This window comes from Bubalus kerabau, chromosome 21 (assembly GCF_029407905.1).
Source record: "Bubalus kerabau isolate K-KA32 ecotype Philippines breed swamp buffalo chromosome 21, PCC_UOA_SB_1v2, whole genome shotgun sequence".
Lineage (NCBI taxonomy): Eukaryota > Metazoa > Chordata > Mammalia > Artiodactyla > Bovidae > Bubalus > Bubalus kerabau.
The window spans coordinates 49,924,203-49,941,545 of record NC_073644.1 but is presented as its reverse complement, the minus strand read 5'-3'; the positions used below and the strand labels follow the sequence as shown (position 1 = coordinate 49,941,545).

The 17,343-nt window shown below is 46.3% G+C and overlaps 2 protein-coding genes across 9 annotated transcripts in view; one reads left to right on the top strand and one right to left on the bottom strand.

Moving 5' to 3' along the window:
• HDHD2 (haloacid dehalogenase like hydrolase domain containing 2) overlaps positions 1-5,073 on the top strand; it is a 46,614-nt gene extending 41,541 nt beyond the window's left edge. For 2 of the 4 annotated variants that reach the window (XM_055559696.1, XM_055559697.1), the window contains exons 7-8: positions 3,507-3,545; positions 4,229-5,073. In XM_055559696.1, coding sequence (XP_055415671.1) covers positions 3,507-3,545; positions 4,229-4,332 — 143 coding nt within the window. In that variant the 3' untranslated portion in view covers positions 4,333-5,073. Of the gene's footprint in view, positions 1-486; positions 564-3,506; positions 3,546-4,228 lie in introns of those variants that run through there. The other 2 variants (XM_055559699.1, XM_055559698.1) reach the window with 2 other exon arrangements.
• Positions 5,074-12,317: 7,244 nt separating this feature from the next.
• The window catches only part of KATNAL2 (katanin catalytic subunit A1 like 2), a 113,179-nt gene continuing 108,153 nt past the window's right edge, over positions 12,318-17,343 (bottom strand). For 4 of the 5 annotated variants that reach the window (XM_055559119.1, XM_055559121.1, XM_055559120.1 and 1 more), the window contains 3 exons: positions 14,141-14,303; positions 13,237-13,339; positions 12,318-12,726 (listed from right to left, as the gene is read on the bottom strand). In XM_055559119.1, the coding sequence (XP_055415094.1) occupies positions 12,587-12,726; positions 13,237-13,339; positions 14,141-14,303 (406 nt within the window). In that variant the 3' untranslated portion in view covers positions 12,318-12,586. Of the gene's footprint in view, positions 12,727-13,236; positions 13,461-14,140; positions 14,304-17,343 lie in introns of those variants that run through there. The other variant, XM_055559122.1, reaches the window with a different exon arrangement.

The window sequence follows — 17,343 nt, the reverse complement described above, 5'->3', positions numbered from 1 at the left end:
GAAGTTCAGATCCGAGTTCAGAGGTGTTTTCACACTTCCTCAGAGATAGTCATACACAAGACAGTCAGCATTTATATGATTTTCTGGATATACAAATCACTGGTTGACCAAAAAACCATTGATCGTGGGGTTCTGTAAAAATATCCTTTACTTTTGAACCAGGTATAAAATGATGACTTTGACCTCTTTGGGGACTGACTAGCTAAGTGATACTTTGTGTTAATGTTGTTTTAAAAACACATAAAAAAACCTTTTTCTTGTCTTTTCATGTACTGTTTTAGTAACAATTTCCTATACCAAAATTAAGTAAACTGGGTGTGGTCCCTCAAATAAATTTAAGGAAAGGGAAAGGACTTGATGGGGAAGCCTCAGCAAATACGGTATCATGGGGATAGCGGACCAGTTAGGTGTCTTGGGTCTCGGTCTCAGCTCTACACTGACTCGGAGATTTTGTCAAAGCCCTTCACCTCTTTGGACTGTTTATAGATGATGGGGCTGGACTGGTCCCTTGTAGCTCTGTGCCATTTTCCAGTGTGGAGTGTGATGAATAAAATCCTCTCAAGGTAAGGAGAGACAAGGCATGAGAGCTGTGTGTGGGCGTGTGCTGTTGTGCTGAGAACTTGATCAGCCTTTCCAGGTAAAATGAAAAGGTCTCCCCCACACCTGCCGCCAGAGGATACCTGCTGAGCTTGGAACTAATAGCACGTGTTTGAGGATGACAGCCAGGGTTCGGTCCAAGAATTGGCATCAGACTCTTATCAATTAAATAGCAGATAAGGGGTTCTGTGGGCTTCCCTGGTGGCCCAGCAGTTAAGAATCTGCCTGCCTATGCAAGAGATGCGGAAATCCCTGGAGAAGGAAATGGCAACCCAATCTAGTATTCTCGCCTAGAAAATCCCGTGGACAGAGGAGCCTGGCGGGGTACAGTCCATGGGAGCGTCAGACATGATGTAGTGACTGAACAGTAACAGCAGAAGGCTCCGTAAATGGCTCTGTGAGTTCATATGCCTGGCTTCGTACAGGTTGTCCAGAAAAGCGAGAATTTAAACAGAGGCATAGAAGACCTGCCACCAGGAAATTTTTAGAAAAACGTATATTTACTCATAACTGTGGTGTTTGTTCAAGAAAATGTGGTTGCATGAAAGCTATTTTGAATTTAAAAACAGAAACAAGAAAACACGAGATGCTGCTATAATTGAATAAGAAGTACTTGTCAGGCCCTGGCTTCCCAGGTGGCACTAGTGGTAAAGAATCTGCTTGCTGATCCAGGAGACGCGAGAGACTCAGGTTTGATCCCTGGGTCAGGAAGATCCCCTGGAGTAAGTAATGGCAACACACTCCAGTATTCTTGCCTGAAGAATCCCATGGACAGAGGAGCCTGGCGGGCTGCAGTCCACGGGGTTGCAAAGAGTCAGACATGACTGAGCAACTGAACACACACGGTGTGGACCAAGAGGGACAGTCTCCTCGTGCAGGAGGTCCCGGGTGACCAGCGGAACCTTGCAGACGGTGACTCTAGTCGCCTTAGAACTAACAATGTTTTTGCACATTTCTCATTCAAAATGATCACCATTTTCCCTGGAACACCACTCTGCTTTGATGGACACGAAAAAGAGGACAATGGGACCTATCAGGGAGTCAAGAAAAACAGGCACACTCATCATCTTGCCTTGTGTCTGAATTTTCAGATTCCTGACATTCACCATTTTATTATCCGGTCATTGAGGAAATCCACAGATAACTACTTCTATTCTTGCGTTCCCATGACCATTTCCTTTCTTAGCGCACATAATTAAGGATTTACACCAAGTATGAAAACTGCTCCTGTGCCAGTGTCTTGTGGGCCCAGCTCCCCCTCGCTGGTCTCCATGGTTCTGCCTTCTTTTCTGACTGGCCATTGGCTGTGGTCAGCCCATCGCACAGGCAGCTGGTCAATCTTAGAGAAGCCAGCAGCTCTACACAGTCACATCTAAAATGTCTAACTTAGTTATGTAGCTAAGTTCAGCTCATGAAAACAGACCCATTTGTACTGTTCATCTTTGGTCAGAAAAAAAAATCCCAAGTAAGACCACTGTTCTGAAAGCGTACAGAGCTGCCGATTCCACTGATGGTTTTGAACTGAATGCAGTGGACAAGTGCTCGGTTTCTCAGTGTTGAAAATCACCATGGAAATTTTAACATACTCAGTGATTGTCTTGAGCAATTTGTTTCTCAGTAACACATGTTACTCAATATACATTTGTAAAGACTTTTGACTAGCCCTGCTGCTGCTGCTGCTGCTGCTGCTAAGTCACTTCATGTCCGACTCTATGCGACCCCATAGACGGCAGCCCACCAGGCTCCCCTGTCCCTGGGATTCTCCAGGCAAGAACACTGGAGTGGGGTGCCATTGCCTTCTCCAATGCATGAAAGTGAAAGGTGAAAGTGAAGTCACTCAGTCATGTCTCACTCTTGGTGACCCCATGGACTGCAGCCCACCAGGCTCCTCTGTCCATGGGATTTTCCAGGCAAGAGTACTGGAGTGGGGTGCCATTGCCTTCTCCATGACTAGCCCTGACCAGAATCTAATTCTGTTTAGCATGTAAAACAATGACCTAGGAAAGATGGGATCACCCTTTGTCCAATGTTGTCAACATGGCTTCCTGCATTCTGTCTCCGTTTACATTTATTCATCCAGGAGAGTACAGACTGCTGTGCTGCGTCAGGCCTGAGTGGCGGTGGCCTGCTCCCTTCACTCCGCCAGCATTGTTGAGTGCCTGCCACATGCCTCACACAGTGCAGGTTGCTAGAACTTGCACACATACGTAAGCCACTGTGTCAGTTTGTAGAAACCCCAGGGCCAGACTAAGCAGAAGCATGCTGCAAGCCCTTCTCTCCATGGCTAAGAACCCTGACTTTCACACCGGTCCTTAGACAACTAGATCCAAGAAGTGGGTGGTATAGTAAAAAGTAGTCATTAACTTACTTGTGAGACCAAGCAGAAACCTTGCAAAGGTTTATACTCAATGGGATTTAAGCTTAAGAAGAAATAAGCAGTAGAGTTTGCTGTGTGGACCATACTGTGGACAGGTGCCTTGAGGATGCTGAGGGGTTACCTTTGTGCATTTGATGCTGGCTCCTTTCCCGAAGGAATTCACGAGTCAGCAAGACAGGACAGGAGCAATGTCACCGCCACAGCGCCAAGCTGTGGGCTGGGGATTTTCAGGCTTCGTGTTTGCTGGACAAAACCTTGTAGGTAGTTATAGAAAACAAAAGGGATTGTATTGTAGAAAATGGTGAGCCTATTGTTTGGAAACCCAGATTAAGACAGAGCATAGGGGAAACTGCACAAGAATAAAGAGAGCTCACAGAAAGGGGGATGAGAGAGCTTGCAGAAAGGGCAAGTGCAGAGGCCGCACTGAGGCTGCAGGGCAGTCGGCCTCATCCCCAAGGCCTTGACTGAAGCAGTGTTCCTCCCCGCTTCCCTCCATCCCTTCTTTCCTTCCTTCTTTCTTTCATTTAACCAGTGCTACAGAATGCCCACCATGTGAGGAGTGCTGAGCTGGGTGAGTGAGGGCCTGGTAGGCAACAACAGACATTTGGGGTTCTTTCTGAGGGTGTCTAAATGGGGGTCATGCATGGCCTGATGACCATTTGTCAGATCAGCTCTGTGTCCCTGTGTGACCAGTTCCTCTGCTGTACTGGGCTGTTCATTTGTGGGTCTTGAATTCCTCAGTGCCCTGCTGGGCAGCCTGTCCGGCCAGCCTGCACGTGAGCACCGTGACCATCCATCTCTCCCTGCCCCCGGTGCGCTCATTTGCCTGTTCACAGGGTTCCTGTTGGGCAGCGGCTCATGCAGTTTCCAGTCACCCGTGAGCTGACAAGGCCTCTGTCCTGTGCGGTCTGGGCTCTCATGTAAAAGCACTGATTTAATCACCGTCCATATCTTTAGGGCTGGTGGGGGAGGAAAGTTTCACCAGTGAGATTTGAGGGCACCCTTAACTGTCAGGTGGACCCAGTGCCTGGGATCCGGCATCCGTTGCTGAGAGACCAGAGGGCCTGGGAAATGCTGAACACATCTGGCTTTGGATTGCCTCATGGCATCCTGAAGCCTGGATGAAAGGTGCTTTGGGGGTTGTGGAGCCCCCGGTTCACTCGGCACTGTCAGGGTGGCCTGTGTGCTCACAGGCCGCGATTACTCTGGCGTCCTGGCAGTAGCGTTTGTTCACGGGCTTTACTTTCATTTCAGGGAAATATCGAGCAGCAGACGAAGACAAAATTAACCCAGCTCCTTACTTAACCTGTGAGAGCTTCCCGCATGCCGTGGACCACATTCTGCAGCATCTGCTGTGAACCATTACGTGAATCTGAAGCAACTTAAAACGCAGCTTTTCATCGACTGGAATGAATCCCTCAACACACTCAGCGCCGGCCTAGACAGACACAGACCACTCAGCCCTGCTCACCGTTTAACCCTCTTTTATTGTGCAGTAATTAGAAAGAAAGGTATTGAATTGCAGCCAGCCACTCAGCCGGGCTAATCCCTTTTATTTTGTAAAAGAAGATGAGATCCAAAAAAGGGGGAAACTGAGATTGCATGTTCCTTTTAAAATATTCATCAGGTTAGCGGGGCCGGAGGAGAGTCTGCTGCAGGGAGCCTCGTTCTCTGCCCTCTCAATGGTAAATTGGTGGGCTTCAGGCTGACTAAAGTTGAATGGTGTCTTTTTAAGTTATAAAGTACTGTACTGCAGGGTGCATTAGGCTGTAGTTTTAATGCTGAGTTCAGCTGTGAAATCTGTCAGAAGTCCTGAGTGGAGTACAGAATAGAAGCAACAAAATAAATTGTCCTTTAGCCCAAGTGATGGAGTGGATTTGCTTTCACGGATGTTGAAAACTAGATTAGCTACTGTATTACTCCCAGCCTGGGTGACTTCTTTTTCTCTTCATTAACCAGAGATAACTAATTTAAATTTAGAACCTGATTTTAATTTAAAATAATATTTCCATTAATAACCTATTCATTGCAGATACCTATTATACTGTGTAACAGTTGTTTTGGAAATTTTATGTAAAATTAAAACTATCAGTATTTCACAGATGTTTTAATTAGACATTGTTATTAACAGGAACAGTGCAGAAACTAAAATCAAGCCTTTAATGTCTTACAGACCATGCATTTTTGAGGTTAGTGTCCACTCGGGTCCCATTAACTGTACATTTGCAAGATTTCATTATTTTTGCCTCTGACACTGTGGGAAAAATCCTTCAGAAACTACTGGGACAGATTCAAGCTTTTATGTACTTGGTTACCGCAGCTGTAAAATGAAATCTCGCCTTGTAGCATGGATGATTCTTCTCATGTTAAACCCACCAAAATGAAGGGGACTGAGGAGGTAATGATTTTCCTGTGCATTTGCATACGCTGATGATCCTGGGCCTTGGCAGTTGTTTTACTGGGCTCTTGGGCCTTGGATTATCAGCATGTAATTGTCCATCATCTTGGTGCTCCCCGTACTGAAGCACACAGCGGTGTTGATGAGCTTCGGGTTTTGATGCGCTTCGGGTTTTGATGCTTGTTTAGAGATCAGCTTGGTCTTAGGTGGGAGGGGGTAAAGCTAAATGGCCACTCCCCCTCCTCCTGGCCGCTTGCTGCACGCTGTTCTTACTGTGCAGATGCCGGACTTAGTCCTCGCGTGTGGCAGAGTACCAAAGAGAGCAGTGCTGGGACACCACACGGACGGGAAGGAGGGGCAGTGGTGGGCACAGCCTGGCCAGCACTGGCAGCTCGCCCCTCCAGGACCCTAGTCACTCCCCTAGCCCCTCCTGCCTCTGCTCCCTTCTCCATAGAGATAACCACGGTGCCCACCACGCAGGCGTGTTGTGAGAGTTAAATGTGCAGCCCACATGTTAAGGACTTTGAATGGAATCAGGCAGATGCTAAGTCTCCCATGTCTGTGATGACGACATGCAGATACAGGAGTGTCCACATTTAACCATCTGGGAAAGTTTGGTAGAATTCATCTCTATAGCCAGTTCAGTGGGGAAGGTCTTCCTGAGAATTTAAAAAAAGAGACATTCTACAATACTTGAACTCCTTCAGACCAGAGCTACAAAGAGAGAAGCCCCACGTGCAAGCAGAGAGGCTGCTGGTATGTTCACCTGTGGCCTGTTCCCCAGCACCTGGGACAGTGATTCCTTGGCCCAGGCGTTCTCAAGTGTTTGCTCACTGCTGTGTGTGAAGTGCCTGCTAGGAAATAAGCGTATAAGAGAAGGATCTGGCCTGGAGGGGCCCGGGAGGATGCCCAAGGCAGTGTGAAGATCCTGTGTCCCTGTCCTGTGATGTCCTGCCCGCAGAATGGAGGAAGTGTCCCCGCCTTCGTGCCGAGCACTTGTTAGATTACACTTGGACCTTCACGCGTCTCCTCTCCCCACCAGACAGGACTGTGTCTGCTACAGCACAGAACAGGTACTCAGGCAGCCACCGGACCAATCAAACTTAGCTGTAAGTATCAGAAGAATTTAATGCTAGAACGTATAGCTGTGGGTAGGGAGGAGAAAATAAGTTTTAGACTTGCTGTCCATAGAAGAGGCCCATTAGACACTTAAGTAATGGCTCTGATGCTCTGGGGACAGGTTAGAGCTAAAGCCACGCAGCAGACATGACTGACAGGGGCGTGGCAGGAGAGGGAAGGCACCGTGTGCACCCAGCCCTGCCAGGAGAAGCGGCTGTTCCACTTTCCTCCACTCTCACGTGGCCCTAGAAGCCATTAAAACCTTAGTTTACCGTTTTATTTAACAGACGTTAAATAGGGCTTTCTAACCAACCTGTCCACAGTGTTGAAATTACTGGAAACATTCCCAGCTCAGTGGGTTGGTCTGCATTGGGCCTCATGGAGGAGATTTAATAACCGAAGTATGTAAAGGACTTTATTTTCCAGCCATTACATTTCAAGGACTGTCCTGTGGTACTGACCCCAAGGAAAGTGTTTGTATCAGCTTTACTGTAATCCTGTCCTGGCCCCAGAAAGGGACCAAGTGACATCTTAGGGCTAGAAAGGGCATTAGAGAACATCCACTGTCGGGAGGTGGTCATTGCGTGTCTGCTGTGAACCAGGTGTGTGCTCGGTGTGATGGGCGAAGGGCCAGTCCTGGGGGAGACACAGTTGTGCCCACTTCACACTCACCATCCAGAATCAGCGAGTTCTGCAGTGACTCTGCCTACCCACCATTCCACCCCTCCCAGAGCAGATAGTGATGCCCCAAAAGAAGGAGGCTTGCCTACCTCCTTCAGCAATGGCTCCACCAAACACCTATGGCTGTGGATGCCACACACTCCCCTGGAGTGACAGGCGTCGTCACCTAACCCTAATTCCACATTGAAAAATTACAGGAGTGAATTGTACAGGAAAGTCAAAATACACCTGTGTTGATGATGTTCAGTTGATTTTGGATCACTGGTGGTTCATGTAGGATGAAACTCAAGTCCTTGGGTACCTATAATAAAGAATTTTTAAAACTGCACTAATGTGTTTCATTAAAACACCTGCCTTGGTGGCAGAGTCCCTTGTCCTGTTAGCAGTTATCTGCATGGAGCAAGTTTGTATCACAGAGTCTTCTTTGACATAAATCACAAAATTTTGCCCAGAATAAATGCACAAGGCCTTTGCTAACTTTGTGTTACACCAGCCACCTACTACTCAAAGTATGCTGCTCTCCTTGAGAGGCGAGGTGCCCGCGCACCAGAAATCGTTTATCGTAATTCAAACGGCATCTATTAAAATGAAACAGATTTCAGTATCTTTTTCCAGTATTTAATGTCATACACATCTCAGTGCCTGCTTGTTTCAATGGCTGCTGTGCCTGAGGAAATCAGTTATTTCTTAAATGCCCACCGGGAGTAAAGCACCAAGGAAGACCGAGCAGACTGTAGCTCCAACTCCTAGATACAAATCCTCTAGTTGGGAAATAAAGCATGTAAACAGTGCACCTAGAAGTCCAAGGGGCTCTGGCAAGTTCAAGGCGGTTGTGTAAGTCCTCCCAGAGAAGAGCTAATGTGCAGTGAGCGAAAGGCTTTGGAACCGTAATCACAACGTCCGGCCTCTGAAGCACATAGAGTGCTCAGACAGTCTGTGGTCTGTCATTTCGTCCATTCAATAGCAGTGGCAGAAAGTACCACAACCACGGTGCTAACATTCAGGTAGGGTAAACAGACAATCAGCCGTGCACACGACTGTGTCATGCAGTGGAGCTGCTGCCAAGCGATGGAGAACAGAGCCGGGAAGCATGAGGCTGCTGTTCCTTTAGATAACTATTGTGCCATCGGGGAAGGCACCTGATGGCCAGAATGAGTGCCGTGGGTGAAGGGCGAAGAACCTCAACTGCCAGCGTCTGAATTACCAGGAGATGGCAAATGCAAATCCATGACTGGTTTTCCTGGGAAGGTCAGAGGGTCTGCATTTCCGTGTTCAGTTGAAGCCAGGTCGCTGCTGTGTCCTTCGGACAGTTCTGGCCTCTGCAGTTCATCACAGTCCCCACCTCTCCTTACTTTACCCATGTGTTACTATGCTCGAAGTTCTATAGGCATTTCAGTTATGACCTCTGCTTTAAAAGAAAACACCCCAGGTGGAATTAAGTTAAAATTTCCATCAACTAACAGGCCAGTCTCCTATATCCCTATAAACTTAGACATACTTTGCTGCTGCTGCTAAGTTGCTTCAGTTGTGTCCGACTCTGTGCAACCCCATAGATGGCAGCCCACCAGGCTCCCCCGTCCCTGGGATTCTCCAGGCAAGAACACTGGAGTGGGTTGCCATTTCCTTCTCCAATGCATGACAGTGAAAAAATGAAGTCGCTCAGTCATGTCCGACTCCTAGCGACCCCATGGACTGCAGCCCACCAGGCCCCTCCATCCATGGGACTTGCCAGGCAAGAGTACTGGAGTGGGGTGCCATTGTCTTCTCCTAGACATACTTTAGTCTACTTTTAAAAAAATAACCAGAGACTCTAAACAGCAGATTAATCATGTATTAGTTGATATCTCTCAAAGCCCCACTCAAGAGAGGAATAAAGTTGGAATAAACCCACAAGAGTGGTAGAGGAGACATCGGTAGATGACAGAGTTCAGTTATCTAGGATCTGTGAAGAGGCTGGAGCATTTGTGCTAAAATCAGCACAAAGAAAAAAACCAGAATTCATTCTGTAAGACAACCTCAAAGACTCAAGGCTTGGAGACACTGAGCAGAGAGGTATGAGGTGTGGGACAAGTTTGAGAAGCAAGGAATTGGTTCAAAGCTGGGATAGTAGCTGGAAGCCCAGAAACCCTCCCCACCCTAAGTAGCCAGATGAGCACCCTCAGCGAGGCAGGAGAGGAGGTTTACTCTGGGAGAGTGGACCTGTGAACATTAAGGCCTTGGAGACTATGGGGTCGGGGGTGGGCCAGGGTGAGATGCAGGGCTGAAAACGGGATTAGGTAAATCTCTGCTTATGCTGCACTGGTCTTCTGGTCCCCGTCCCCTTACCTCCCGGACCAGAGTGCATGGGAATGGGCCTAAAGTTGTTTATCTGATGTGTTTGGCCATTTAGAAGAGAACGCTGATGAAAGTGAAAGTTGCTCAGTTGTGTCTGACTCTTTGCGAGCCCATGGACTATACAGTTCATGGAATTCTCCAGGCCAGAATACTGGAGTGGGTAGCCTTTCCCTTCTCTAGGGGATCTTCCCAAACCAGGGATCAAACCCAGGTCTCCCTCTTTGCAGGTAGATTCTTCACCAGCTGAGCCACAAAGAAAGCCCAAGAACGCTGGAGTGGGTAGCCTATCCCTTCTCCAGCAGACCTTCCCAACCCAGGAATCGAACCGGGGTCTCCTGTGTTGCAGGCTGATTCTTTACCAACTGAGCTATCAGGGAAGCCCCCAACACTGATAGGCATCTGACAAATCTCAGAATGTTGCCAAGAAAATTAAGCAAATGAGAAAAAAGAGACAGTTATTAATTCCAAGACAGACAAAACCCATCAAGAAAGGAAATATAACCTGATCCAGTTCTTGCCTCTGCAGTGAACAATGTACAATGAACAATGTCATAAAAATATGATTATTGAGTTAACCTAAAACTGTAATGAAACTATTTGAGGACGATAGGGAAAGACGTATGTGTGTGGTATGGATGGGGCAAAGGAATGAAAAAGCTACATTTCATTTCATCCAAAGCAGGAAGTCATTAGATAATGTATAAAAGTGATGACTGCTGCTGCTAAGTCGATTCAGTCGTGTCCGACTCTGTGCGACCCCATAGACGGCAGCCCACCAGGCTCCCCTGTCCCTGGGATTCTCCAGGCAAGAACACTGGAGTGGATTGCCATTTCCTTCTCCAATGCATGAAAGTGAAAAGTGAAAGTGAAGTCACTCAATCGTGTCTGACTCCTAGCAACCCCATGGACTGCAGCCTACCAGGCTCCTCCATCCATGGGATTTTCCAGGCAAGAGTACTGGAGTGGGGTGCCATTGCCTTCTCCGTAAAAGTGATGAAGAAGCCACTAAAATAAAGGCATGATCTAAGAACAGTCATGCATGGTCATTTGTAGACAAATTTTCCAAGGAGTGGGGAAAGGAGAATGTGATTGAATGTAGGTAGAAGTGCTCCAAAGATGAATTTGGAGATTCTCAAAAGGAATGGAGGAAGGAAATGTAGGTGGGCTTTGGAAATGGAAGGTTACATGGATTTGTGGGAAGGATGGCCAAACCACACTTACCTGAACACAGTCAGAAACTCTCGGGCAGTAAGCTGAGGGGCCCAGCCCTGTTGTCACAAAGCATGCTGTCCACAGGAGCCCTCTGCCACTCCTTTGCCTGTTCACTCTTAAGTACACGTATAGGACATGTTAAGTACACATATAGTACGTGTTAAGTACCCTATATCTTAAATACACCTTAAGTACACGTGCAGTACACCTGCTTTCCAAGTGGAGGTTCCACCCACTTGAGATTTTATGAAATCAGAAAGGATGGCAAAAGCCACAAGCAAACGCCTTAACAGCTGTAAGAAATGTCAGCTGACGGCCGGGCAAAGAAAACGACCCAGAAGCACAGAAGGCAGCTCCTGGAAATTGAGCAGTGCAGCAGTGAGGCCGTTGAACTTGGAGACCTCCGTATCCCGGCTGTCAGCAGTGCCGCTCACGGCCTACCTAGTGACCATGAAGAAGTTTCAGCTGCGCTTCTGCTAAGATGAAATGTCTTCTTGGTTCTTTTAAAGTCGTTTTATAAGCATATATTTTCAATTTGATTACATCTTCCATGAAATGATGTCTTAAGAGGCATTTGAGAATATTCTATTCAAAATGATCAATACCCCAACGTGTTTTTTTTTTAAAGGGTGAGATCCTTTGGACTATTTAGCCAAAATGTCCTTTTTTTCCTGGAAGTGTTTTCTGGATGAGTCTGGCTTGTAGGGATGAAGAAAAGAAGGCAAGGGAGACGACAGAAGGTGGCCACCACGGGAAAATTCCAGGTGGGGGTAGGGGCAGCGTTACTTAGTGAAAGCCTTCAAAATGTACCAGGATCTGCAAGCGGATACCTCAGATTGTGGGTTTCTGAATGAGATGTTTCCAGCTATTTCCAACCCCATAAGAAGATTAAGGAGGAGCTTAAGAGCAGGGAGGACTGTTCCAGAAGCTCAGCTATCCCATCCTAAGCTTTGGATCCAACAAGGAGCCGTGGCAATGGAAAGAGAAGGGCTGAACACACAGGGTGTGAGATGTGAAGATGTTAACAGGGGCCAGAACTCAAAACACTGCAACTGGTGGGTGGGGAAAGTGGTTGCTTATCCCCACTGCTATCAGCTCATCTCCAGAGATGGGCTTCCCTGGTCGCTCAGATGGTAAAAATCTGCCTGCAATGCGGGAGACCTGGGTTTGATCCTTGGGTTGGGAAGATCCCCTGGAGAAGGGAACGGCAACTCACTCCAGTATTCAGGCCTGGAGAATTCCATGGACTGACTACATGGGGTCGAAAAGAGTGACTTTCACTCTGAGATGGGCCAGTGACATTCCTGAGTGGGGCTAGTCTATTAGGAGTTGGCTCTGCTGATAGAATGGCTGGAGTCAGAATCAGGGAGAGCTGATGAGATTCAGACTATTGTCAGAAGAAGGAAGCAAATTCTGCTTCCTTCCATGCTCTCACCTTTATCCACCCTTGAACTGTCCACTGGTCAGATGGTCTGTCAAGCTCCGCTTCTGATTGGCTTCCCAACTCCAAACCACCCTGTGCATCCCAACATAACTTTCCTAACCACACCTTTTTCAAAAGAAAAATGCCACTTCACAAAGGGGGAACACTACAAGAAATTACTCATTGAAATTTTATGGGGTCTCACTGTGAGAAAAGTCTCCACTGCATGACACATACCTGTAATTAGAATCTTCAGTATTTTGCTGACATTGACCATGAAAATATCTACTTCCAAAGTAGTACAGTTGTCCAAATTAATCCAGTCTTCAAGGTAAATTTTCTGTTTTCTATTCCAATTTTCTGTTCTTCCTGTAAACTTACTTACACTAATCAATGAGGAGGCCTCTGTGGTTTTCTTTGAGGCCAAGTCAGGGTAAATGTGACCTCACACAGACTCGAACTCACTTTGCCAGGCTGCGTATCTCTGAGTCAGACTTTTTGCTGAAGGCTTGGTATGGGCGAGCACATCCAAAAAGTCGGCAGTGGTCACTGTATCCAGCTGGATCCCAGGTAAATTGCTGCTCCCTAGATGGAAACACAAGAATAAGGGCTCAACAATCGACCTAATGGTGATCAATGCTCTTGAAACGCTAATAGACCTTCTTTCAAGACAATGCATAATGCAGCATTCTTAATGGTTAATGCAGCAACAGGCAAGGCTAAAGAAGGTTGGGGGAAAACATCTTTAATGTGCAATTCAGCCCCTGAAGCCCATACACAAAATCTGACTTAAATGTATCATTACAAAGTATTATTTAATATTTATATAGTGCCGCAAATAGATCCAGCCCCACATAGTGTACCAGAGAAATAAAAGCCCGAGCCCTAAGGAGTTTATCACCTGGGGGCAAAGTTGATCCAAAACAGAACAGAAGAGGAGAAAGGAGTTGGGCGCAGAAGGAAGATTTCCACCAAAGAACGAGTGCCAGTGTAGGGAGCCACGAGGAACAGAGGCGAGGCGCCACCTGCTGGCGAAAGCTGAATTTTTAAACCATTTTCTCTCCCAGAGCCCCTTGGCTGTCATCCTTACCGTACCTGACTGGTGATTTTCAAGGGCGTTGAAGATCTTCCTCACAGGCCGCATAGCTGCTTCCCTGCAGACTAGCTTAATGTCCGAGCCAGAGTAGCCTTCGGTCTCCTGAAACACCCGCAGACCGAGCCATTAGGCAGCAGGCAGAACACGGCGGTGGTTACATCCTCAGAGGCAGTACCAGGTGTCAGAGCCCCTGTTTGGATTCCGTGTCTGTCACCCATGGACACTATATAAAAGATTCCCGGATAAACAGTGTTTGGGGGGAGGGAGGCTGGATAACCTAAGGAGCTGGGCAACGAACGGCTTCCTAATACCATCCAAGCAAAGGTGGTGAGATGCTGGTGAAGGACTGGCCCGCCCAAGTCAGCCTAATGGGGCCTTTGTGCCCAGATCCCAGGATGATCAAATTCGGTGGACATTTTTATTCTTGTAAATAAGATTATAACCTGTCTCTAAGGAACCTCAGAGAAAACCACATTCAAGAGTCCTTTCAAGCAATGACACCCGTGGCTGTGGGATAACAGGTGACCTAAAGCTTTACTGTTTGTGAAAGATGTGCATTTAATCATCACAGTAACCCTCTGTGGCCTGTTACCCATTTTACAGGTGAAGAAGCTGAGGCTCAGAGAGGACGTGATGTCCCCGAGGGCACACAGCTAATACAAGCGACAGGGCCAGGATCTGACCAGAGGCCCTGAGTCTAAGCCCTATGCTATTTCCACTTCATCGCATCTCTTTCTGCTGTAATGCTTGCAAGGGACAAAGAGCTCACTCTTTCATGAAGGAGAGGCCTGTCGGGTTGTTGGGGGTAGCTTGGATCTTTTCTAGGCGATTCCAGCCTCCGAACAGCTCACGAGATGACCCTGCTGAGAAAAGGGTCTCGGGGCGGCCTCCCCGGTGGCTCACCCGGCTCAGCAGGCTGTACTCCAGGTCCGCGCGCAGCTCCAGGGCGCTGCTCCTGCTCACGGCTGGCAGCCAGTGGTGGATCATGGCCTCCCGGGCCTCCTGGCTCGGCAGGTCCACCAGAATCCTCTTCTCCAGGCGGCGCAACATGGCACAGTCCAGCTCCCTGAATCACGGCCGGAACAGAGGAACTGGTTTGAGGCGGTCAACGCGCTTCGTGAGCCCCAACTGTGTCTGAAGAACAAATTAGACAATCCTGCATCTTCTCTGTGATGCTACGTCTGTGCTTGAGGGGAGAGCACCACCACTTCGTGTTGTTTGGGAGAAAGAAATAGTTAAAAAAGAAGAAAAAAGAGAGAGAAAGGGAGGGAGAGAGGAAAGGAGGAAGGAGGGAGAATAAAAGAAAGAGAAAAGGAGAAAGAAAAAAAAAATCCCCCAAAGAACTCATGTGAATTTTAAGTGGCTTAATTTGAGGGGAAATAAATCCAGCTAACAACAACCAAACATGTGAGCATTCCCAATGCAGTTGTAACATCAGTTTTCCAATCTGATCCTGCCAGTGACTACATTATTCCTAATAATAATGTGGGCACTCTGGGAAGGACACTAATTCTTCCAGAACTCACATACATTCTGAAGCAAATGACAATCTCACTCCATTGTGAGTGAAGGTGAATGCTCCTTCCTGGGTGCCCAGTGCAAATGTGGCCCTTTGAAACATTGACCCTTGCTCCTCTCAAAATGCTATCAGGCCAGGTTTGTGCAATTTTGCATCTGTGGGCCATTTCCTTACATTTCTTAATATATTGGTAAAAATTTCAAGCATGTAGAAAAATAGACTAAAACAACAAATATCCACATACATACCATCTTGACTTAACAGTTAACATTTTGCCATATCTGCCTCATATCTATGTATCTATTCTTGTTAGACTATTTCAATGTAAATTCCATCATGAAATTCCACCCCCAAATGCTTCAGTGTGTATTTCCCCCCAAAAGGACTTTTTATATAACTACAATATCATTATGACACTAACAGAATCATTACATAACATGTCCAATGGTTATTCCATATTAAAATCTCTCCAATCATCCTCCAAATATCTTTTACAGTTTTTTTCAACCAAAATTCAATCAAAGATTATGTACCACGTATGATTCTATCTCTTAGTTCTCTTGTAATCTAAAGCAGTCTCCTTGCTTTGGCCTCTTTTTGAAAAGATAGGGCTAGTTGTACAATGCCCTACATTCTGGATTCGCCTGTTTTCCTTGTGGTATCAGGTAACTGGTTCCTCTGTCCCCCGTCCTCCAAGATGGAAGTGAGATCTCAAAACTTAATCAGACTCAGGATAAACAGTTCTGTCAAGTATATTTCATAGATGATACATTTTCGTATTAATTACATTGGAATCCACATGTTGGTGTATCTCACTTTAATGATGTGATGGTTAGTTACTGAGATTATCTGCTGACCATGGCTCTCTGCATTGGATAAGATCCCTTGCAAGGAGTAAGTGTTCTGTGTAGACTACTTTGGCACTGTGTGAAGACCCCTTTCCCCAGGCCATTTCAACTAGTGATTTTAGCATCTGTTGATGATCTTTGAATAAATTGTTTCATGAGAGCAATGCAAAATGGCGATTTTCAAAATCTTTTCCATTCCAAATGTATTATTTGGAATTATTATGTAAAGTGGAACTTTCCCTCAACGACTGCGGCTCTGGTTACCTTGAGTACTTATTAAAAACATATCATTCTGAGTGTAAGTTTGTGAACTCTTTGTATGTTAAAATTTCAATCTTCTAGATGGGAAGGAAATCTCTGATTTTCCAGTGTAAGAAATTAGGAAATGCCTGTGTGTTGGTTTGGCTGAACCACTAATAAAGAGTAACACGGTCACCAAATTTTCTGTCCTAAAGATCCCAAGACTTTGCAAAGCATCTTCCCATTTTCTTACTCTCATTCTGAATCTATGTCATGATATTTCCTTTTAAGTTGAAAAGGAAATATATCTGAATCTAAATTGGAAGGACCAGATTTCTTAAGAGATTATGTTTTTTCTTTACCTATTACTCCTCCGAGCTAAGAATCCAGTCCAGGGCGCTTTCCTGGCAATAATAATTACCTATCTTTTTCGCATTTGCTTTATCAGCTTCACCCTGTGGAAACTCATCTCATCAGAGACTCAGCCAGTTGCACAACTGCGCTCCCTCCCTCTCAGGGCCAATGTTTATATTCCAGACACAGGGTCAAAGGAACTTTGCAGGCCTCTGAGGGAGAGAGTGAAAGTCGCTCAGTCGTGTCTGACTCTTTGCAACCCCATGGTCTATACAATCCATAGAATTCTCCAGAATACTGGAGTGGGTAGCCTTTCCCTTCTCCAGGGGATTTTCCCAACCCAGGGATCAAATCCAGGTCTCCCGCATTGTAGGTGGATTCTTTACCAGGGAAGCCCTCTAGGAGATTATTTTTTACATTTGAAATAATAATAAAAACTAATGCTTAAATAGCACTCACCAAGTGGCAGGTACTGTTTCAAGCACTTTTCAGATATTAATTTAATTTTCAGAACCACCCTATGAGGTAGGCACGACCATTTCCATGAAAGATGAGGAAACAGGTGCAGAGAAGAGTAGCTGCCTGAAGCCAAAGCGAGTGAATGAAAGGCCTGGACTTGAACCCAAACAGTGAGGCTCCACGGCCTGTGCCTCAATCACTGGACTGACACCAGCGCAGGAGCGGCAAAGAGACCCCAAGTCACATTAAGGTGAGCTCTCAGAACCCTGGGAACCAAGAGAGGACCATAAACGTTTCCAGAGAGGAAAAATGGGTTGCATCCAATGGATGGAGAATAAGATTTCTCATCAGCAAAGTGAGATAATTAAAAAAAAAAAAAAATAGGGTGGTGCCTTCAAAATTCTTTTTTTTTTAATTTTTATTTAATTTTATTTTTATATTTTATTTTTTAACTTTACAATATTGTATTGGTTTTGTAATATATCAACATGAATCCGCCGCAGGTATACACGTGTTCCCCATCCTGAACCCCCCTCCCTCCTCCCTCCCCGTACTATCCCTCTGGGTCGTCCCAGTGCACCAGCCCCAAGCATCCAGTATCGTGCATCGAACCTGGACTGGAGGGAAATAATTTCCAATGTAGTATCTTGATGAAACCAACATGCAGAGCCTAAAAAAATATCACC